The sequence below is a fragment of the Megascapheus bottae genome, chromosome 6 (genome assembly GCF_031878675.1).
Source record: "Megascapheus bottae isolate mThoBot1 chromosome 6, mThoBot2.hap1, whole genome shotgun sequence".
Lineage (NCBI taxonomy): Eukaryota > Metazoa > Chordata > Mammalia > Rodentia > Geomyidae > Megascapheus > Megascapheus bottae.
In genome coordinates this window covers 71,849,029-71,870,989 of record NC_143514.1, presented here as the reverse complement: position 1 = coordinate 71,870,989, position 21,961 = coordinate 71,849,029, and the positions used below count along the sequence as shown (strand labels likewise).

The 21,961-nt window shown below is 52.6% G+C and overlaps 2 protein-coding genes across 2 annotated transcripts in view; one reads left to right on the top strand and one right to left on the bottom strand.

Moving 5' to 3' along the window:
- The first annotated feature begins 544 nt into the window (after positions 1–544).
- On the top strand, positions 545–12,198 carry Ldlrad2 (low density lipoprotein receptor class A domain containing 2). The gene is made up of 5 exons (XM_090334007.1): positions 545–605; positions 4,107–4,523; positions 8,285–8,416; positions 11,726–11,878; positions 11,972–12,198. Exons 1-5 carry the CDS (start codon positions 545–547, stop codon positions 12,196–12,198), a joined length of 990 nt encoding a protein of 329 aa, XP_090190133.1.
- Positions 12,199–12,527: 329 nt separating this feature from the next.
- Hspg2 (heparan sulfate proteoglycan 2) overlaps positions 12,528–21,961 on the bottom strand; it is a 98,952-nt gene continuing 89,518 nt past the window's right edge. The window contains exons 81-99 of the mRNA XM_090335613.1: positions 21,843–21,959; positions 21,627–21,644; positions 21,224–21,335; positions 20,336–20,480; positions 20,158–20,257; positions 19,927–20,036; positions 19,729–19,837; positions 19,165–19,263; positions 18,624–18,845; positions 18,154–18,398; positions 16,792–16,963; positions 16,548–16,670; positions 16,388–16,444; positions 15,108–15,183; positions 14,933–15,011; positions 14,701–14,771; positions 14,476–14,559; positions 13,672–13,775; positions 12,528–13,543 (exon numbers count right to left, since the gene is read on the bottom strand). Of these exons, the coding sequence (XP_090191739.1) occupies positions 13,371–13,543; positions 13,672–13,775; positions 14,476–14,559; positions 14,701–14,771; positions 14,933–15,011; positions 15,108–15,183; positions 16,388–16,444; positions 16,548–16,670; positions 16,792–16,963; positions 18,154–18,398; positions 18,624–18,845; positions 19,165–19,263; positions 19,729–19,837; positions 19,927–20,036; positions 20,158–20,257; positions 20,336–20,480; positions 21,224–21,335; positions 21,627–21,644; positions 21,843–21,959 (2,216 nt within the window). The 3' untranslated portion in view covers positions 12,528–13,370. The remainder of the gene's footprint in view (positions 13,544–13,671; positions 13,776–14,475; positions 14,560–14,700; positions 14,772–14,932; positions 15,012–15,107; positions 15,184–16,387; positions 16,445–16,547; positions 16,671–16,791; positions 16,964–18,153; positions 18,399–18,623; positions 18,846–19,164; positions 19,264–19,728; positions 19,838–19,926; positions 20,037–20,157; positions 20,258–20,335; positions 20,481–21,223; positions 21,336–21,626; positions 21,645–21,842; positions 21,960–21,961) is intronic.

Here is a 21,961-nt window from a genome sequence, read left to right as displayed (position 1 = left end):
TCAGAGACCATTCTAACTAGGCTACCCTCAATCCCCAGATTTTAGCCTACTGAGTAGCCTTCTGAGTAAGACCCTGAGGCTGGCAGTCTTTTAATTTTAATTAATTAAATTTTGCCAGTCCTGGGTTTTGAACTCAGGGTCCAATCACTGTCCTGGGCCTGTGGGAGAGAAACTCAGATCTGCTTCTCTAGGCCCTCATTCTGGCTTCTTCACTGTCCTAGGCTTCCCTCAAGCTATGTCTTGAGAAAGAGAGCAAGTGTGAGTTTCTCTCCCACAGGCCCCAAAGCAGACCCGGATCTGTGTTTCCTGGTTCCTGTCTGGCAGGGGGCAAGCGGACATCCTCCCTGGCTTCAAATCTCCATAGCAACCCCTAGACACAGTCCTCACCCAGAGGAGGATGTGCCAGGGGAGAGACCCCAGCTGGTGGCCTTGCCTCCCCTGCTCCTCACGGCTGCCAGCTTCTGCTAGCCGGCCAGGTTCCCTCCTCTCCAGTTTCCACAAAGACCCCAAACTAGAGATCTGCTGCCGGGGACAGGGAGCCTGGATGGCGCCTTATCTGCTTTTGCTGTGTGCAGTGGCCCTGACTGTGTCTGCCCTGGACACTGGTGAGTATGGGGGGAGGGTGGCTGGATTCCCCAAGACGCCTCCTGCTCATACAGATCCCCTAGTCAGCACGCTTGGACCCCTTAAATGGAGGAGGCTGAGAATCCCTGTGCCTGATCAGCTTGGCATCTCCAAGTCTATCCCAAATCTTTCTAGAAGGCCGGTGTCTGGGTCCCCAAAGAGCAGGAGGTCTGGGAGTGAGCGGGTGGAGCCCTGGGGTCTAGAAATAGACTCAGCCCACATTCACACTTGTCTGAATGCTGCTTCCAGTTTGTCTTCCTTTTTTTCTTTGTTTCTTTCAATGCACTGGGTCTTGAACTCAGAATCTCATGTTCTTGCTTGTCTTTTCACTCAAGGCCAGTATTCTACTATACTTCTACTTTTGGCTATTTGCTGCTTAATTGGAGATAAAGAGTCTCACATTTCCATGTCATATGAGGGTTCAATGGACCTTGAACCCCCCCATTCTAATGATAGGCACACAGGAACAGACAAGAGAATACATATGTATCAGGATAGGTCTGGCTTCAAGCCATGATCCTCGGCTCTCAGCCTTCTGAGTAGCTAGGGTTACAGACGTGAGCCACCAGTGCCTGGCTTACTTCCTGAACTTCTCCCTCCACTTGCTGTACCATTTCTCTAAGACTTAAGACTCTTAAGTCTTAGAGTCTTCTTCAGTAAAGGAGCTAGAGTGTGGCTAAGTGGCAAAATACCTACTCAGGCTGCACGGATGGCTTCCCTCCTCAGTACTGCCAGGAAGGAAAAGCCAATTGCAGTCAAATAGGAACCATAATAGGCCCTTGTCCCTTAAGGGATAATTACTACTGCACATCTGAAAAAAACTACAAGACATGTGTCAGAGCCTGGCATATAAAAGGTGCCCACCCTTACCCCATGAGCAGGGTAGTCTCTGGCTTTAGAGACTTTACAAATAGGGGACATGCTTATTTATATATTCTCAGTTCCAAAGAAGGGTTGGTTATCTTGGCTATTCCTCAAGCACCCACTGGGACCCATGCTTTGCCCGAGGAAATACACCTTCAATTCTTTTTTCCCCACTCACATCTAGTCCTCTACCACTTTGAAGCACAGCACCAATTCTGTTTTCCTGGTGGTTAATTGGAGATGAGTTTCATGAGGACTTTTTTGACTGGGCTGGTTTTAAACTGTGATCCTCAGATATCAGCCTCTTGCATAATTGGGATTATAACGCATGAACCCCTGGATCCTGGCTTACCTTCTATTCTCTATCCTTACAAAAATCACAGTAGGAAAAAAAAATCACAGTAGGGAGTTTCAGTAGTAATCTGTTGTCTCAATTCTTACAATAACCAAGTACCAAAGCTGGTCTGTAATGTAAGAAACAGATACCAATCACTAAGAGTGGCTGTCTGTGATTCCTGAGACGGTTAACTTGGCAGCTCAACCATGATTACATTTCTCTGCAATGTCCACCACTTCCTTTTTGCAAGGCAGCTGCTGCAGCTCCAGCCATCGTATCCTTAGTCAACTATTTACAGAAGCAGGAAAAAAAAGGAGCTCTTCACCATATAGTCTCCCTCTCCCTCATCAGTTTTTTGTTTTGTTTTTTAAATCAAACTGAAAGCCATTCCTTAGGAACTCCAAGAAGACCTTTCCTTAGGTCTCACTAGTCAGAACTAGGTCACATATAAACAATCCCTAAACCTAGCAAAGAGAATTATATCACAAGAAAAGCAGGGAGTGGCTATGGGGTGAGTAGGCATCCAAATGTGTCTACCCCACCATTGAATCATTGAATATGATAATAGAAATTGCTGACATTTGGGTAACACATTAAATGTGGATTGCTGTCTGAGGCTCTGAGCTGAACAGGGTACACAATGTTTTAGTTGCGATTCTAACTTATTATGGGCTCCAAAAAGCAACATTTGTTTTTATTTATTGGCCACACCTGACCTCAACTGTCAGGAGACTTTTTTTTTTTTTTTTTGCCAGTCCTGGGCTTGAACTCGGGGCCTGAGCACTGTTCTTTGGCTTTCTCAAGGCTAGGGCTCTACCACTTGAGCCACAGCACCACATCCGATAGGAGACTTGTTTGTGGAGAAGAGGCTGGGGACGAGCCCAGGGTCTGGTTGATGCAAGGCAAACCTATGCCACTGGACTGAGTTCCACTTTGGGCATGTTAATTGCCTTTAATTGCAAACTTTGTTGTACGGTGAATCCAGTGGATGAGATCCTGAGAAGCCACATTTTGAGAGATTGAATTGGGAGTCTTTATTAGAAAGCTGGTGTCTGCCGGTGGTCTCAAAGGCCTGCAGGTCTGTGAATACATTTAACACTGTTAGCTAACTGAGCCATGCGAGTAGGAGAGGAAAGAAAGAGCAGAAAAACAGCGATGACATCCCAGTTCACTCCCACTGGAGAGCTGAAGTGGGATGCCCTGTTGACCCGAGGAGAGCCAGGAGACAGTTCACAGCACAGGAGGCCTGGCCTAATGGCATCTAAGCTGATGGGATCCTAAAATAGGGCCAGGTTGTATGTGTGGAGAGCAGGGTCACAGAGTCTCCCAAGTTCAAAGTACAGGACTGAGAGGTCCAATAACACATCATCCAAGTCCCTGCTCCCGCCTCTAGCAATTCAGGCCCATCGCCTAGGAGGCAGGCCGGACTTCCCCTTCTTCCCCATGAAGCGAGATGGTGCCAGTTAAACCAGATGGCACTGGTTGGACCAGGCATCCCCACTTCGGCTTGAGGCCAGTGTTCCCTGCTCTAGAGGTAAAGCAGCCGCAGGATACGTTCACATATACTGTATATAATAGATGTGCAGTATAGGGAAAAGAGCTGAGTATTAGAAGCTCATGCCTGTAATCCTAGCTACTCTGGATGTTGAGATCTAAAGATCACAGTTCAAAGCTAGTCTGGCAAGAAGGTATGTGAAGGAGACTCTTGTTGCAATTTATTACAAAAAAAAGCTGGAAATGGTGCTGTGGCTCAAAGTGGTAGAACACTAGCCTTGAGTAAAAACAAGCTCAGGGACAGCACCCAGGCCCCGAGTTCAAGCGCCAGAACCAACACACACACACACACACACACACACACACACACACACACACACACACACACACACACACACCCCTCTGGAAAATTCTTCAGCTTCATAGGGCTCACAAATGAAGAACCGTGGACTTGAATTCAACCCCTTAGTCCTCATTAATATTCTGAGCTTGCCAGACACTTGAGGCTCCCATCTGTAATCCAAGCTTCTGGAAAGCCGACATCTGAAGGATTGACAAAGCTTGAGGCTAGCCATCCTAAGCAAAACAAACAAAAACAAAAAAAGTCGGCAAGACTATAACAAAAGGCCAGATGGAAGCCTGGCTCAAGTAGAATGGTTTCTGAGCCTGCTTTGTCCCCATTTTTCCAGTGATAAGGGAGAGCTGGCCGGTTGCAGGCAAGTCTGGAAGTCCCCCACGACCGGCAGTGTCCATGCCCTTGACCCACGGTGCTTGCTTCCCACTGCAGCCGACCTGGAGGAGCAGTGCGGTCACACGTGGCGTGGGGATGGACTGCTGCTGCGCTCCCACGCCCAGTCCCGTCGCTTCTACTTCGTGGCCCCGGACACTGACTGCTGGCTATGGGTTCAGGCGGCTGCGCCCGGCGACAGGATTCACTTCCAGTTTCACTTCTTCCTGGTCTACAGCCTGACGACCCCCGGGACCCAGGAGCCCCCAGCGCCTGCAGATCCCTGCGCCCCAGGCTCCTACCTGCAGTTCTACGAGGGTCACCCAGGGGCGCCCCGGCCACTAGGGACCCCGCTGTGTGGCCTGACCATCCCAGTCCCGGTGACCTCCTCTGGACCCTTACTCGGTCTGCGCCTGGTCACCAGAGGCCGCCAGCCCCGCGTGGACTTCGTGGGCGCAGTCACCTCTTTCCATCTGGGTGGGTCAGGGCTGGCAGGCAGCATGGGGCCACGGGGGAGGGGGGCTATGGAAGCCAGGAGTGGGGGAACCCTGCCCATCCAGGGACTTGGAGAAGTGCAAGTCATATTAGGAGGGGAGGCACACACTCACACAGTCACATAGCTGCATGCCTTGCACACACAATTCTTCTTATTGTACACTAACCTCACACTGCATGTTTAAACATACTGCATGCACACACATCCCCTTACACACTTACACATGTTTGCACACTAATGTTCATAGACACTCCTCTGGCTCTTCTCCAGCCAGTTTGTCAGAGGTGTGCAGAAAGGCAATGCTAGAACAGACAGCATGATATATGCCTGTAAACCAGACAAGAGGCCAGAGGATTATGAGTACTGGGGTCAGTTCTGGCAAAGTTAGCGAACTGTATCAAAACTGAAAATACAAAGCCAGGCGCAGTAGCTCACAACTGTAATTCTAGGTACTCAGGAGACTGAGATCTGAGGATCGAGGTTTAAAGCCAGCAGAGAACTAAAGACTAAGATTTTTTTTTTTTTTTTTGCCAGTCCTGGAGCTCAGGGCCTGAGCACTGCCCTTGGACTTTCTCAAGGCTAGTGCTCTACCACTTGAGCCTCAATACCACTTCTGGCTTTTCTCTATGAATGTGGTACCGAGGAATCAAACCTGGGTCTTTGTGCATGCTAGGCAAGCACTCTACCACTAGGCCAAACTCCCTGTCCAGGACTGTAAGACTCCTATCTCCGGTTAACAACTAGAAAACCAGAAGTGGTGCTGTGGCTCAAGGGATAGGGTGGTAGCCTTGAGTTGAAGAGCTCAGGGACAGCGCCCAGGTCCAGAGTCCAGGCCCCATGATTGACCAAAAAACAAACAACAACAAAACCTGAAAATACAGCCAGGTGTCAGTGGATGACATCTATACTCCTCCTATTCAGGATTAACCACCAGAAAGCCAGAAGTGGAGCTGTGGCTCCAATGGTAGAGCATGAGCCTGGAGAAAAAGAGCTCAGGGACAGGGCCCAGTGCCCTGAGTTCAAGCCCCAGGATGGGCATCAAAAGACAAAACAAGCTGGGGGAGGTGGCTCACACCTGTAATCCTAGCTACTCAGGAGGCCAAGATCTGAGGATCGAGGTTCAAGGCCAGCCCAGGCACTAAAAGACCAAGAGACTATTATCTCCAACTAACCACTAGAAAACCGGAAGAGATACTGTGGTTCAAGGGGTAGGGCAGTAGCCTTGAGCTGAAGAGCTCAGGGACAGTACCCAGGCCCAAAGTTCAAACCCTACAATCAGCCAACGCACACACACACACACACACACACACACACACACACACACACAAACACACGCGCGCGCGCGCACACCCCCCCCCCAAAACAAGAACAAAATACAGAGGGATGTAGCTCAAGTGGTAAACAGGAGAATTTGAGAGGTGCTGAGATCAATCCCTAGGACTGGAGGCGGAGGAAGAAAAAGAGGAGGAAGAGCTCTAGATAGTCAAGAATTGTAAGAAGGAACCAGTTTATGCAGGAAAGGGTCTTCCAGGATTGGTAATGCCGCTTTATCAAGCTTCATGCCTGCCCTGTGCATGGCAGTTCAGTCCCAGCCCCTGACTCATGGCTGCAAGCTAAGCTGATGCCTGTCCATTTGTAGATGCAGAGATTGGGGCTTTCGTGCTGAGTCCTGCAGCTCCAACCCCCTTCCAGCCTCAGCCCAAGCAGGTTCCCCTAGGACTGGAGCCATTGCTGTGGAATGTCTACAGGACAGTGATTCCACAACCCGTCCGTGCTTCATTTCCATTGCTGGAGTGCAGCGGGCACGTGCGCAGTCCAGACAAGGAACACCCAGTCTCTAGCAAACCAGACCTTGACCTCATTTGTCTCCTTCCTCCCTGGAGTCCTGCATGCCTGATTTGTGGATTCCAGACTCCCTTCCCTAGTGGAGTCTCTGGCTCTGTGATAAACAATTTGAAATGTATACCCTCAGCCCTTAGAACCCTGACCTGTGGATCCTGGAGGCTCTCTATCCTGGAGCTCCTGCTATGGTAGATTAGCTAATGGGAAGCCAGCCTGTCTCCCTCCTTCCCTCTCACCCTTCTTCCCTGACCACCATTGTGTCTTCCTACCTGGGCAGCTGTCAGTCATTGCAGCAGGACTGGTGTTGGGGTTTCCATTTGTCATCTGAATGAGGAGTTGTTCCTTTTACCCCTGCGGACCCCTCCCACTGGCTCACCTGGGCTGCCCCTTTCGCTGACCATTCTGACCTCGCCAGCACGCTGTTGCTTTTCTCTCCTAGACACCTGCCTGGTCAGTCGCCCATAGTCCTTCCTTATAGCATTCACTTTCATTCACATACCAAAGAAGCCACACTCAAGTTAGTGGAAACTGAGCAATGGTGGAATATTAAATTGCGAGTCCTGGTACAGCTGAATCCAGGAGTTGGAGCAATGTCCTCTGGGTTCTCTCCTTTTGTTCCCTGTATCTCTGCCTTTCTGGCTTCTATCTCAGGCTGGTTCTCCTCTTAGTTCACCGCCCAATCACTCTGCAGCTCTAAGCCTCTAGTCACCCTCACACTGCAATCTCATGACAGAACAGGCAACATGTCCTATGGCTGGTTCTAGCAAAGGTCCTGAGGCTGAATCTGATTGTTTCTGTGATTTATTATCCATTTCTGTGGCCAAAAAATGAAATATTCTGACTGGTCAGGCATGAATTCTATGCCAGCTACAGCTGTAGTACTGAGTCCTCAGTCCCTCTGAGCTAGCTCTTGTCCACAGCATGGAGTTGAGTGTGGGTAAGTGAACCTGCTTGGCAGATATGGTGTATTGAGTCATACCATTATTCTACTTGTGGGCATAGTGTTTCATTAGAAAACATTAACTGTTAGGTGCCAGGAGCTCTTCTTAGATCTGAGGACACAACAGTGAACAAAAAAGAGGTTCCTGCCTTCTCAGGTAATAGTGTGGAGGGCACAGTCCAGGGTGAAGAAACATGGAGCTGGGATGGGAAGGAAGAGAGCGGGGCAGAAATATGGGCAGGAAAAGTCAGGTGGAGTTGATGGCAGATGCAAGGCCAGGCGCAAGGGCCTTTTGGAGTGCGCAGGACACTGCAGGACACATGCATGTATATGCACACATACATTGTATACATTGTGAGTGTGTACAGATGTGCACACTCACAGTTATGCCACTTGGTGCCACCATGTCTATGGCTCCAGAGCCAGCCTGCCTCTTACTTAGATATAAGCTGTGTGGCCCTGGTCATATAACTTAACCTTTTTTTTGTTGTTAGTCATGAGGCTTAGACTCTGGGCCTGGGCGCTGTCCCTGAGCTCTTCAGCTCAAGACTACCACCCTACCCCTGAGCCACAGCTCCACTTCTGGTCTTCTAGTAGGTCACTGGAGATAAGAGTCTCACAGAGATGTTTCTGCCTGGGCCAGCTTTGAACTGCGAGTCTCAGATGTCAGCCTCCTGAGTAGGTAGGATTAGAGGCGAGAGCCACCAGCCCCTGGCTTCAGTCCTATTTCTAACTCAGGGTTTATAACAGCATGGGGCCCACGATGTCACGGTGAGGATGACGTGAGCTAGCACAGAAGGGGATCAGGACAAGGAGATGTGGGCTGAGCTCTGTTGTCAGTGTGGTGGCTCACGTCCCTGTGGTCGTGGTCCTCCTCCCCTGGAAACGGTGGCTGCGCATTCTATTATCACACTTCAGCACACTTGTAGCATCACCCTAGGCTCTTCTTTCCTCTCCCAGGATTCTGTGACCCCTACTTCCGCTGCAGGAATGGAAGGTGCATCCCCCCAAGCCTGCGGTGCGATGTCTGGGATGTGGACAACTGTGGTGATGGCAGTGACCAGGAGCCCTGGCCACCAGCCAACTGTCGAGGTGGGTGATGGATGAGGCCTGGGCCCTGGGGGAGCCTGGCCCTCCTTCCCTTCCATTTCCTGGGCCTCTGCACGGAGGTGGAAGGGTGTGGCGGGGGGAGGTGCAGGGCAGGTGTCAGGTCCCACCAAGGGCCCAGGGGCCACAAGGTCAGACCTGTTTCTGAGTAATGGTTCAGTGGGGGAAGATTTTTCTAAATGGGGCCTGGACCCCAGGCCCCGGCGATCAAAGACAAAGATGCTTCCATGACCCCAGCCTGGGGCTGCCTTGGTTCTGGCTGATACATCTGAGCCCGAGTTCCACCAGACCACACTCCACAGAAAAACCACACATCTGGCCCGACTCCCATACTTTATTGGGGCTTGAACTCAGGGCCTGGGCATTGTCCTTTAGTTTTTTCACTCAAGGCTAGCATTCCACCACTTGAGCCACAGCTCTACCTCTGGCTTTTGGTGATTAGAGATGAGTGTCAGACGAAATTTCCTTCCTCAAATGACTTCAAACCACAATCCGCAGATCTCAACCTCCAGTTGCTAGGATTAGAAGCTTAAGCCACTGGCGCTCAGCATGACTCCCACATTTTTTTTTCCCCATCCCTGGCTTGATCTCAGGGCCTGAGCACTGTCCTTGGGCTTTCTCAAGGCTATAGAGATCCACCATTTGAGCCATAGCACCACTTCCAGTTTTTGTATGTGGTACTGAGAAATCAAACCCAGGGCTTTGTGCATGATAGGCAAGCACTCTACCACTGGGCAAACTCCCAGCCCCTCCCTGACCTACTTTCTAGCCCCTCTGTAATTTTCTGGTTGTTTCCCTGAAATATTGTGCTTATTATTTTCTTTCTTGGTCCTCTTTTTTTTGGGGGGGGGGTGGTCATGGGGCTTGAACTTGGACTGGATGCAGTCCCTGAGCTCTTCAGCTCAAAGCTACCCCACCTTAGTATTGAGCCAAGTCCCATTTCCTATTTTCTAGAGGTTAACTGGAGATAAGAGTCTCAGGTCCTTTTGTGCCGGGGGTGCTTTGAACTTTGATCCTCAGATCTCAGCCTCCTGAGTAGCTAGGATTAGACATGAGCCTCTGTGTCCCGCTGGTCATCTTAATGTATCACCATCCAGACATGTATGTATGTATGTATGTATGTATGTATGTATGTATGTATGTATGTATGTAATTATTGCTGGTCCTGGGGCTTGAACTCAGGGTCTGGGCACTGTCTGTGAGCTTCTTTTGCTCAAGGCTAGGGTTCTACCACTTAAGCCACAGCATCACTCTGGATTTTTTTTCTGAGTAGTTTATTGGAGATGAGCCTCATGGACTTTCCTGCCCAGGCTGGCTTTGAACTGTAATCCTCAGATAGCAGCCTGCTGAGTAGCTAGATAAACAGGTGTGAGCTACCAGTTCCAGCTTTTTGCCTTTTATAGACTTTTACAAGTTTTAAATTTACAAAATGCCAGAAGATAGTTCAAACAATTCTCTGACACAGTTTTGCCTATGGGTCAATTACTGTAACACATTTGTTTTGATGAGTTGAGCAACAATGATACATTGTTATTAATTAAAGTCAGGGTTTTCTACTTTGTACCTAATATTCTTCCTGTCCTGGGACTCTGTTTAGTAGTTGCTGCCTCTTTCCTTCAGCTCCTTATGCTTCAAAGTTTCATACAAACATTACTGATGGTTGGTGACCTTGACCCCTGGCTGAAATCAGTTCTCTTTCTCTCTCTCTCTCTCCTGCACACACACACACACACACACACACACACACACACACACACACACACACACACACTTTTCCTTTTCCTCCCTTCCTTCTTTCTTTCCTTTTTCTTTTGGTTGAACTCAGGGCTTGAGCTTTTTTGCTCAAGGCTACCACGTGAGTCATAGCACTACTTCTGCCTTTGTAATGGTTAACTGGCGATAAGAGCCTCACAGATGTCCCTGCTCAGGATGGCTTTGGACTGCAGTCCTCAGATCTCAGCCTCCTGAGTAGCTAGGAGGCTACTTCCTTGCTGCATTTCTCTGTACTGCTATGTGCTGCTCGATTTGGATCTCAGAGAAGTCAGCCAGACACCAAAGGGCAAATTACTGCATGAGTAATAGGAGGAGCCTCCTGGAGGAGCCAGATTTATCAAGTAAAACCATGGTTTCCCAGAGCAAGATTTAGGAATTGAGTATTAACTGCTTGTGCAGTGTAAAAGAAGGGAAAAATAAAGAAAATTCTGAAGATGAGCTGATGCCGGAACTCTTAGCTGCTTAGAAGGCTCCTTTCGGGAGGATTGTACTTTGGATTCAAGAAAATGTTAGTGAACCCCACACAACCAAGGCTGGATGTGGCAAGATGCATCCACTCGGCAAGAAAAGGAGGATCACAGCCCAGGCTTACTTGCACATAAACGTTAGATCCAATACCCCAAATAAATTAAACCTAAAAGATCTGGAGGTGTGGTTCAAATTGAGTGAACTTACTTAGTAAGTACAAGGCCCTGGATGTACTTTTGCTCTGGGACTGTATACATTAAGTAGTTCGATGGTAAATGTGTTTTCTTATAATTAAAAAACAAAAACAAAAAAACAAAACACCAGACAGCAGTGGCTCATACCTGTAATCCTAGCTACTCAGGAGACTGAGACCTGAGGATTATAATTCAATACCAGGCCAGGCAAGTCCCTGCTTATCTCAATTAACCACTAAAAAGCCAAAAGTAGAGTAGTGGCTCAAGTAGTAAAGGAGCAGCCTGAAATGAAAAAAACTTAAGGGACAATGATGCCTAGTTTCTGAGTTTAAGTCCTAGTATAGCACCCCAAAACAAAACATATAACCCATCTCCAGCCACCTTGCCCTGCCCTTTAGCCCTGTCAGAGCATTTACCCCATTTTTTTTTTTCTGTTCCCATACTACACTGTCTGTTTTGCTTCCTGGTTGTGTTTCCCGGGTTCTACAGCTATGAGTGTGGGGGGGTGCGGTGGGGGGGGGGGGTCGGGGGTGTAGATAATGTAGGATTATCCATCAAACAAGCAAAATGCAAGCTAAGCTTGTAAATACTGTCAGGACCAACACCCTGTACCTGTCCCTGTGTCCTGCCCTTGGCGGAGAAGCAGCTCTATTTATAAAACCTCAGGACCTGGAGCTAGATTATGACTTCATGTCCTCTCCTTTCCAGCTGTGTGACCTTGACAACAAACCTCTCTGTCCCTCCCTTCCCTTCTGGGCACATAGAAAGATGACACTGGTAAACGGAGAGGTTTTTAGAGGATTAAATGAAAGACCGAAGGGTGGGGCTGTGTGCCACTCATGCTACTTGCCCACTGCAGGTGCTTCTGTAACATCCAACCAGACAGGAGACATGGCCAACGCCACCTCCAGGCCCCGGCAGCCTCTCCCCCTGGCAGAGATGACTGCTGTTCCCATTCACACGGCAGCGCTGGCCAGCCAGGATGCTGCTCCACAGGATGAGACTTTGCAAGGTGGGGCTCTGCCACCGCAATCACACTTGTCTGGGGAGCTGGGTCGGAGCAGCAGGCCGGGCCTGAGGCCGAGTGGACTCTTTCTTCCTGCAGGACCCTGGCTCTCGGGGGTGGCTCTAGCTGCCTTGTTCTTGGCCTCTGCTGGTCTCCTCACAGGCCTCCTTTGGTGCTGCTGCTCCCCCGGTGGACCAGCCTGGCCACCTGGGGCCCTCAGCCGCTGCTTCAGACGTGGCACAGCTGGCCACATCTGCTGCGGGTATCCTGGCCGGGTCACCCCTGGGAGGATGCAGCCAAACCAGCTCCAAGGAGACTGTCCCTAGAGAAGGCGGCGTGGGTGCTGAGGTCAGGTGGCCTGGCCAGCTGGCTGGCTCTGGCCTGGCCACTCAGCCTTCTCAGCCTCAGGCTGTGCCAAGTCCCACCTTCCAGGTGAGGGTCTCTGGAGGCAGCCCACAGAGCCCCATCCTGCAGAGAGTGAGGTGGTGAAGGTGTCAGGAAAGGGCATGACCCCCTGGCAGGGACTGTGACCACCCTCGTCACCCCCAGACTGCCGTGCCCTGCTCTGCCCCACCCACTGGCTGCAGTCCAAGACAATAGACCCCTGGCGGGGATAGCACCGTTTATTAAGAAAAATCAAGACAAAGACCACAGGAGGGTCCCTTCTGGAGCCCAAGGCCAGGTACCCCAATGCCAGACTCGGGGACTGCTTTTCTAGGGTCCTCAGGCTCCCAGATGGGCGGGGCTGTCATGTCCCCTCCATTCCCCACCAAGGCACTTATCTTCCTGGCTTCTCTCCCTCACATCCTGGGCCTTCACCTCCAGAGATGGGGAGTGTGGCTTGGTGTGGCAGGATTCTGGTACTGGGCTCTGCTTTGGCAGCTCTGGTTAGAGGTTGGAGGGGTTTCCCTTGCAGCCCCTGAGGACGGGGGCCCTGGGTCATGTGCAGGGTGGTGGAATGCAGGCTGGGTGGAGGGAGGCTGCTAGGGGTGGAGGAGGGGCTGGGCCAGGGCTGGTGGGGGCAGGGGAGCTGCCTTCTGCTCTGCAGTGGGCACAGGGGAGCATCCTAGCCACTGTAAGCCCCTCCTCCCTTTCAGGTAGCTGGTTAAGTCACCAGGCGGTAAACTGAGGCTGGCTCTCATAGGAATGAGGATTTCCCATGGCTGCAAAAATAAACAGCCCAGCTCGATATTGGGGGGCGGAGGGGGCTCTGTCTGGGTGGGAGGAGAGAGGTGAGTTCTGGGCCTATCTGGCCACTGCTCCTGCCCCCAAGTCTGGTGGCCCACCTACTCTTATCCCCTCTGCCTACCCTGTAGCCTGGGGGCTTTGGCACGTGTGCAGGAGGTGGCACGCCCACCCTCCAGCCCAGCCCAGGGTGTAGCAGCAAAGCGTGGCATTGCCTCAGTTCCTTACAAAAATCATAATAATATTAATAATAATATAGTCGACAATGATGGGCTGGGCACTGCCCGGGAGTCCATGGGGGGTAGGTAGGTGCCTACGAGGGGCAGGGGCGTGTGTTGGCTCCTGCCTGGGCGAGGTGCTGCAGGTCCAGGGGCTGTGGGGGTGGTGCACCAGGCCTGGTGGAGTGTAGCACCAAGTTCTTGATGCAGCCGGTGATGCCTGAGGAGAACCTGCCTGAAGTCAGCATGGCCACATCTGGGGCTCCGCCTGTGGAGGGAGCCAGGGGGCAGTCAGCTGGGAGCCCGGGAAGCCAGGCCAGCTGGAGGCTCTGGCTCTGCAGGGCAGGCATTTCCACCCAGGGCCACAGGCTGGGTTCAGACCAGACCAGAACTCACCGATGTAGATGCTGTCTTTTGTGTTCACTGCCACATTAGGGCCTGGGGACTGGCCGCTGACCAGCTCTTCACCGTCCACCTGGATGGAGCCTCTTCGGCCCTTTCTGTAATGGAGTTGGGGTCAGGTCCTTTGTCCCAAACTCCATCCCTTTGAGGCTGGGACTCCAGATCAGACATGTCCCCTGCTGAGTGCCTTCTTTTCTCACTAGATGAGATTTGGTCCCACAACCACCCACCCCTAGCTCTTCAAACTCTATCCAGTTGATCACAAACCAGGCCACACTAAAGCCACCAGCACAACCACATTCACTGCAGCATTGCTTACCATAGCTAAGATATAGAATCACCCCAAAGGCCCCTCAGTGGATGAACGGATCAACAAAATGGTATATATACACAACGGAATTCTACACATCTATCGTAAAGAATGATACCATTCTTTATGCTGATACAAATGTACCATTTGTAATGAATGGAAAAGATTTGGAGAAAACTGTATTAAGTAAAGCAAAGAAACAGGCTGCATGGTTTCCCTCATTTGTGGTAACTAATGTGTGCCTGTAAATCTCTAAGTAGGGATTCTCCCACCACCCCCTGGAGTGATGGAGTCTGGGGTGCAGCCCATGGAATCCCTTATGGCCTGGCCAATGCCCCATGGCACAGTTGCCGTAGTGGAGTGGCTAGCTCTTCACATTCTCTGAGTACAATGTCTCCTCCTCGCCCCTGGGGGGCGAGCGTGATGGTAGTGTTGTGCCTCTTAACCCTTTCAGGTCCTTTCCCCTAGTGCCTGGCTGGCTCCCTTACCTCAGCGCTGTCACCCGATGCCATTCACCGTCATTGATGGGGTCCTCAGAGACAAGGTGGGCTTCCCCGCTCCCCAGCTCATAGCTGCAGAGATACAGGCCCATGAGGGTGGGAGCTGGGCAGGACTGGGGTGTAGGTCAAGAAGGAGGAGGAGGCAGGTGGTGTGTGGCTGGGGTGCTGGGAGTGGAAGGTGCGAGGAAAGAGAGAAGAGGAACCAGGACCCACCTGAAGACAAGGTGTCCGTCCTTCAGCCCAAGGCTGATGAAGTCTTTGCTGTGACCAGCTTCTGCCACCTCCTGCCAAGGAAGCACAGGTTCTCCAGAGCCCCCAGCCTGGACAGCTGAGTCCCCACAAAGGGCTGAAGCCTTCACCTTCCTCTCCCACCACTGCCTTGGCCACCCAGAGGCTCATCTCCTGTCCCAGGACCCCTGAGATCCTGGGATAGAAGCCTACTCACCACGCCCTGCCAGAGCAGGAGGCCGCTGGCACTGCCGGTCCGGACTTCCAGCTCAATGGTCTCAGGGGCTTCAGGCAGGCTGTGGGGGAGCCGGGGGGCGGTGTGAGGAGATGGAAGGCACCACCCCATCCTCCACCCTGGGCCTGTAGACTCTTCCAACCAACTCCCATCTCACCTTCGGGAGAAGACGCCACCGTCGAGGGCCAGGAAGCCGCCATCGTGGAAATAGGCTCCGTACTGCCCAGGAGCATCTGCGGGAGGGTGGGGGTGCTGAGCCGCTGCTCCCCTGCTGCACATGGCAGTCCAGAGCCGCTTCCCCCAGCCCCTCTACCCCACTGCAGGACTAGGGGAAAACAATGCTGTGTTCACTTCCCGTCACTGACAGCTGGTGTGGCAGCCAGGCCCTGGGACACCATCACTGATACAGTTGCTTATCACAGTGTAGTAGCTACAAATCCTTCTAAAAATTGTCTGTGATTAGGATGGTTTGGAAACTATGGCAACTATTACAATCAGTGCTGCAGCTTGTTATTTAATGTGCTAATAAACATGCATTTCAAGTCTAAAAAAGAACTTTGGGGGGCTGGGTGTTTGGCCTAGTGGTAGAGTGCTTTGCCTAGCATGCATGAAGACCCAGGTTCGATTCCTCAGTACCACATATATGGAAAAACCCCGAAGTGTTGCTGTGGCTCAAGTGGTAGAGCTCTAGCCTTGAGAAAGCCCAAGGACAGTGCTCAGGCCGAGTTCAAGCCCCAAGACTAGCAACCCCCCCAAAAAACAAAAAGCATTGTTTTTGGAAGGTTGTACTGGGGTTTGAACTAAAGGCTTCATGCTTGCTAGGCAGGTGCTCCTTCATCCAGCCACATTTCCAGCCCTGTCTGTGGCTGGTTATTTTTGACATAGAGAGCCTCGGTACACACCTGGCCCCACATCCACCACATCCACTTGCCTTAGGCTTCTCAACAAAGCTGGGATGTTAGCATATGCCACCACACCTTTCTTAGTTTTTTTTTTTTTTTTTTTTTTTTGTCAGTCCTGGGCCTTGAACTAAGGGCCTAGGTACTGTCCCTGAGCTGTTTTTTGCTCAAGGCCAACACTCTACCACTTAATTCTGGCCTTTTCTGTTTATATGGTACTGAGGAATCAAACCCGGGGCTTCATGCGTGCTAGGTAAGCACTCTACCACTAAGCCACATTCCCAGTCTAGGAGATGTTTGTTGACTGAATGTATAAGTACAGAGAATGAAAAGTGAGTTCAGGAGTTCAAAGGGCTACCAAGGTCATGTGGCCATGTCACTGTTTCAGGCAGGCTCTGGCAGTGTGGCCACATATCTCTTTATTAAACCTTTCAAACTCTGCACGTTGGCCTGTTTTGCTTAGAGGCAGAGCTGAGGATGTGGGTTAGTGGGAGAGGAGACTGAGACAGGGAGAAGATAAAGCCACAGGGATACATACCATTGCCTCCACTGCCTTCCAGGTGCCAATCGGACTCCTCTGCACCATGCCTGGAGCCTATGGAGAGGAGAGGGGTCCATCAGTGAGCATATGTAGTCAGCTAGTGTCTCCATCCCAGGCCCCCAGAGGGATGTGGAGAGGGCCAGGACCAGGTAAGTACCTTGCTGGCAGCGTGGCCCAGAGAAGCCAGGGAGACAGAGGCAGTGGGTGCCCCGGCAGGTGCCGCCATTCAGACAGGGCTCTCGGAGCTGGCAGGGGTTCTCCTCATCCTCACAGAGGTCTCCTGCAGGCCAAGGCCGAGGTGGGTGGGCAAGTAGGGGCTACAGGGGCTGCCCATTGCCTGTGGCCCCTGAGCCCCGGGGTGCCGACCTCTGGAGCTTCCCGTGCTCTAGGCCAGCTCTCACCTTTGAAGCCATCCTGACACAGGCACTGGAACTCATACTCTCCCGCAGGCAGGCATGTGGCACCGTTGAGGCAGGGCTGGCGCTCACAAGGGGAACTGTCATAGCACTGCCCAACACCCCGGCTGCCCAAGAAGCTGTAGGTGAGGTCCAGCCGCTTGCCATTCACAGACACCTGTGGGCACAGGTGCATGGAGGAACTAAGAGGAACAGGTGCACCTGGCACTGGTGGCTCACAACTGTAATCCTAGCTATTCAGGAGATTGAGATCTGAGGGTTGTGGTTTGAAGACATCTTGGGCAAAAAAGACCCTGTGGGACTCTTTTTTTTTTTTTTTTTTTTGCCAGTCCTGGGCTTGAGCTCAGGGCCTGAGCACTGTCCTTGGACTTTCTCAAGGCTAGAGCTCTACCACTTGAGCCTCAGCACCACTTCCAGCTTTTTTCTATATATTTGGCACCAAGGAATTGAACCCGGGTCTTCGTGCATGCTAGGCAAGCACTTTAACCACTAGGCCACCCCCCCATGGGACTCTTACCTACAATTAACCACTCAAAAACTGGAAGTGGAATGTGGCTCAAAGTGGTAGAGTAAAGGATCTCAGGAACAGTGCCCAGACCCTGAGGTCAAGCCCCAGGACAAACAAAAGAAAAAAAAAAAAAGCTAAATAATCAGAAATACTAAAAGTAGTTATCAATAGGTACTAGGAATATAAGTGGATTTAATATATTTTTTTTTCTTTTTTTTTTACAGTCCTGGGCTTGCGCGCTGTCCTTGGGCCTTCTCAAGGCCAGAGTTCTACCACTTGAGCCACAGTGCCAATTTTGGCTTTTTTGCCCCCTATGTATATGGTACCGAGAAATCGAACCTGGGTTTTCATGCATACTGGACAAGCACTTTACCACTAGGCCAAACTCCCGGCCCCAATTCTGAATGCCTGTTTTTTTAATGAAGTTTATTTTTATCGCATGGCTTTTATACAGCCATATCATGCTTTGTATCGTCACACATGGGTTTAAATGCATTCCTTCCTTTGATGCCTTTTTTTATGCTCTTCTATAATTTCTCACTTTTTTATGGTAAAAATGTATTCCTTTAAGCATGTTCAATATATATATATATATATGAGAGAGAGAGAGAGAGAGAGAGAGAGAGAGAGAGAGAGAGAGAGTGTGTGTGTGTGTGTGTGTGTGTGTGTGTGTCGGGGGGAAGAGGTACAGATGTGGCTGCAGAGAGCATCAAGCAGGGGAAGATGGCAGGAGCCCAAGCCCTAGAGAGGGAGGGAACGCCAGCTGTGTGTCCCAGATGCCCCTGGTGCAGGCGGCCATCGCGTGGGAGGAAGCGGAGGTGCCAGGGACTGCTCCTCACCTCGCCGACACAGCCTCGGAAGTGAGCGCTCATGTTGGTGGCTGGGGTCAGCCTCACGGAGGGCTCCACTCCGCCCAGGTAGAGCAGGGTGTGCAGGTTGAGGCCCTGGCTCTTGCCGGGAGAGGAGCGCTGCACGGGCCGGCCCCTGTTCACCTGCAGCCTGCCATCTTTGTTGAGGCGCTCTGCAGACACTCGGTGCCAACGGCCCAGGGCCAGTGGCTCCAGGCTCCGCAGGACAGCCAGCCCTGGGGAGGACACAGGGCAGAGTTGGGCTCTGGGTGTGAGGTGGTAGTGGGCAAGCCACGCCTGGCCCCATCCCAAAATGATGTGAGCAGAGTGGGAATCTCACACCACTAGGGGCAGGGATGGGGGGGGTGTTATTTCTTCCCGTCTCCTGGGGGCATGAAGAGCCAAGGAGGGCAGGGATCTTGGCACCCAGGTGCCCATCTGTGTCTGGCCCCCATGCTTACCTGATCCCAGTTCGTAGCGGAACTCCAGGTGGCCACCAGTCATGGCCAGGGATACAAAGTCCTCCACAGGCCCGCTCTTCCCCCCGCTGAACAGCAGGATCCCATCTGGCGCCAGGGGCTTGAACTCAACCTCCAGGCGGAGCTCGTGGTGCGTGTTGGTGAGAGCAGGCAGTGCCAGGTAGGAGCCAGTGCCCGACATGGACGGGATGGTCACCGTCACACCTGTGGCAGCCATAGCTCAGCCAGGGCCAGTGGGGTCCCCCAGGGGATCCCGACTTTTCATCTTCCCCTGAGACTCCTGCCCACTCCTCCCTGTCCCAGAGCTCCAGGACCAGCTGGAGCTGGAGATGCTCCAGCAGCATCTGCGGTGCCCAGGAGCCACTAGTCTGTCCTTACAGGCAGGATGAGCAGGGTCCTCTTCAGAGGGCTCAGGCTGGGTGGATATGGGGCCACATGATTTGGGGGATCACACTGACCACTGGCAGGGCCTGTCATGTCTAGAGTGCCCAGCCATTGCTGAGCCCCGTGTTCTCACACTCACCCTCTTCACACCTCACCCCCGAGCGGCCCAGGTGGCAGCGGCAGGTGTAGCCTCGGCCATCTGGCCAGTTCACACAGGTAGCATCAGGTCCACAGGCCTCTAGAGATAGAAGGGCCAGTGAGGGGGGAAATAGTGCCTCAGTCTTGCCCGCTATCCATTTGAGGCCTTGGCTGTAAAAACTGGGCCAACCGTGGAGGCCACATAGGTGGTGTGTATGTGTCCAAAAGAGGGTGGACAGGGGATAGTGGGCATGAAAGAGTGACCATGTGCCTGTGGTCATGCAGCCCTCACAGCCCCAGGGGAGGAAGGGAGCCTGGATCACACTCTGGGCCTTTAGGCTTCATCATCCATCTGGTGCATGGTTGTGTCACCCACCTGCTCCCAATCTAACCTGTGGTGACAGTGGGGGATGGTACCTTGGTAGCAGGGTGGTTGTAGGGACCTAGGAGCAGGACTGGGCTGCGGAGAGAGCCCATGGGACTCTGGGGAGGGGTCTGTGGCAATGGGGTAGATGGACACCCCTGTGGCAGGGGTGGCAGACATTGGCTCCAGGCGGGCACTCACCTGGGTGGCAATGCAGGGCCTGAGAGTGCTCACAGCGGCTCCCGGTGAAGCCAGCTGGGCAGACACACTTGTAGCTGCTGCTCTCTGAGTCCTGGCACTGGCCTCCATTCTGTAAAGCAGACCCAGAAGTCAGGCCATGCCCCCTGCATCCCTCTATCCCCACTGGGGCAGCCAGGTGGTGTGTGGGCATGGGGCCACCTGGCAGGGCCGGTCCTGGCAGGTGGGGCAGTGGGAGATGCCGTGTGCGGTGAGATTGAGGTCGTGGAAGACAGTCTCCTCGCCCTGGATCCGCAGCTCCCGGACACAGCCTAAGGGTGGGCAGAAGGAATGAGCCAGGGCAGAGCTAGCCAGTCCCTGCACCCAGGCAGCCTGTGGTGCCTTCCCCCAGCTCTCAGCAAAGCCTTGGGCCAGGGGTGAGGAAGGGCTTACCCACAAAGCCACTGCTCAGCCCAGCCTTGGGAATGGCACTGTAGTCAGGGTAGCCACCCAGGTACAGTTCTTCATTCAGGTCCAGGCCCTGGAACTTGCCCTAGGGATGTCGGGAATGTCAGGCCCAGAAGGCCCAGGCAGGGCTACACTGGGAACAGGGAGTGGAGTCAGCTCTCACCTGGGAGGTCCCGTTGATGGGCGCCAGATTGCCCACGATCAGAGAGCCCTGCGTGAGGCTGCGCAGCAGGGTCACAGTGTGGAACTGGCCCAGGGCCAGGGGCGTGGGGTGGCGGATGGTGGCCATACCAGAGCCCGCATCAAACCTGCTCCGAGGGGTGCAATGGGGTGGGGCAGGAGAGTGGAGATGAGGGGTTTGTAAGGGGCTGGGGCTCCACAGGTGGGGCCATCATTTCCTGATCTCCAGGCTCTGAGGCTGCTCTGTTCCAGTCTTGCACCTGCCTTGTCCTTCCTCACCATTTACTCTAACCCATGCTTGGCTCTGCCCCATGTCCTCTAGCCCCACCTCTGTTCCTAGGCAGGTGCTCCACCTCTTGAGAGCCACATCTCCATCGCTTTTTTTTTTTTTCTTTTTTGCCTGTCCTGGGGTTTGAGCTCAGGGCCTGAGCACTGTCCTTGGGCTTTCTCAAGGCTAGAGCTCTACCACTTGAGCCACAAGACCACTGCTGGCTTTTTCTATATTTGTGGTACCGAGGAATGGAACTTGGGTCTTCATGTATGCTAGGCAAGCACTCTATCACTAAGACAAACTCCCAGCCCCTAGGAATATTTCACATAGGGTCACCCAGCTTATTGGTTAAGATAGAGTCTTATAAACTTTTCATTGAAGCTGGCATCAAATGACTTATTCTCTCGAGTAGCTGAGATTATAAGCATGAGACACCAAGTCTGGAGGTCCCGACTTGGGTTACACCTGACGGCACACTGTGCGTACTGCAGCAGATGCAATCAACAGCCACATCTTCCTTCAGCCCAGGCAGTGTAGGATCAGGTGAAGTCCTGTGTCTGGTCCCTACCCTGCCCTTCTGCAGAAGAATGACAGTCTCACCGGAACTCAGGCCGCCCGCCCACGAGACCAAAGGAGATGAAGTCAGGCTGCCTGTGGGCCAGGTTGACGGGTCTCCCTGGGGTCCGCTTCTGTCCATTGTACAGCAGCATCCCTGGAGACACAGCTGTGTGAGGACCTCCCTGCCACCCCACCCTGGAGGACCCAAGCTGAAGCTGATCCCTCTCTTTGGAGCGTGTGCGTACACACATGCACAAACACACACACACACACACACACACACACACACACACACACACACACACACACACCCATGGCCAGGGACGGTGTGCAATCTTGAGCTCTCTATGCTCCAAGTAGGGGAGAGCCCCAGCTGTGTGCACCTGAGCTGCTTCATGCACCCGCTGTGGTCTGCCTGAAGGAGGCAAGGGAGGCAGAGACTCACCTGAGTAGAGCAGGAGGCCTGGGCAGTGAGAGTCAAAGGCCCACCGGAGATGAGAGAGAGAAAGGACAGGGTGAGAGGGGGCAGGAGGAGAGAGGAAGGTATAGAAAGTGGGAGAGGAAACAAGAAGGAGGGACACAGGGCCGGGCACGGGAGGCTGGGGGCTGCCCGGTCTCCGTGGGAATGCAGGCCCCAAATACCCACGCTGTTCACACTCACCATCGGCAGAGTCGGGCCGGAAGACGATCTTGATCTCAAACTTCTTGTACGCATCCTTGATGGTAGGCAGCGGCAAGAAGGAGTGGGGCGTCTGGGTGAAGTAGGGTACCACCCGCTCT

Coding starts and splice junctions, on each gene's coding strand:
- Ldlrad2 (XM_090334007.1), top strand. CDS start 545: ATGGCGCCTTATCTGCTTTTGCTGTGTGCAGTGGCCCTGACTGTGTCT. Junction 606..4,106: donor TGTGTCTGCCCTGGACACTG/GTGAGTATGGGG, acceptor TTCCCACTGCAG/CCGACCTGGAGGAGCAGTGC. Junction 8,417..11,725: donor GCCACCAGCCAACTGTCGAG/GTGGGTGATGGA, acceptor TGCCCACTGCAG/GTGCTTCTGTAACATCCAAC.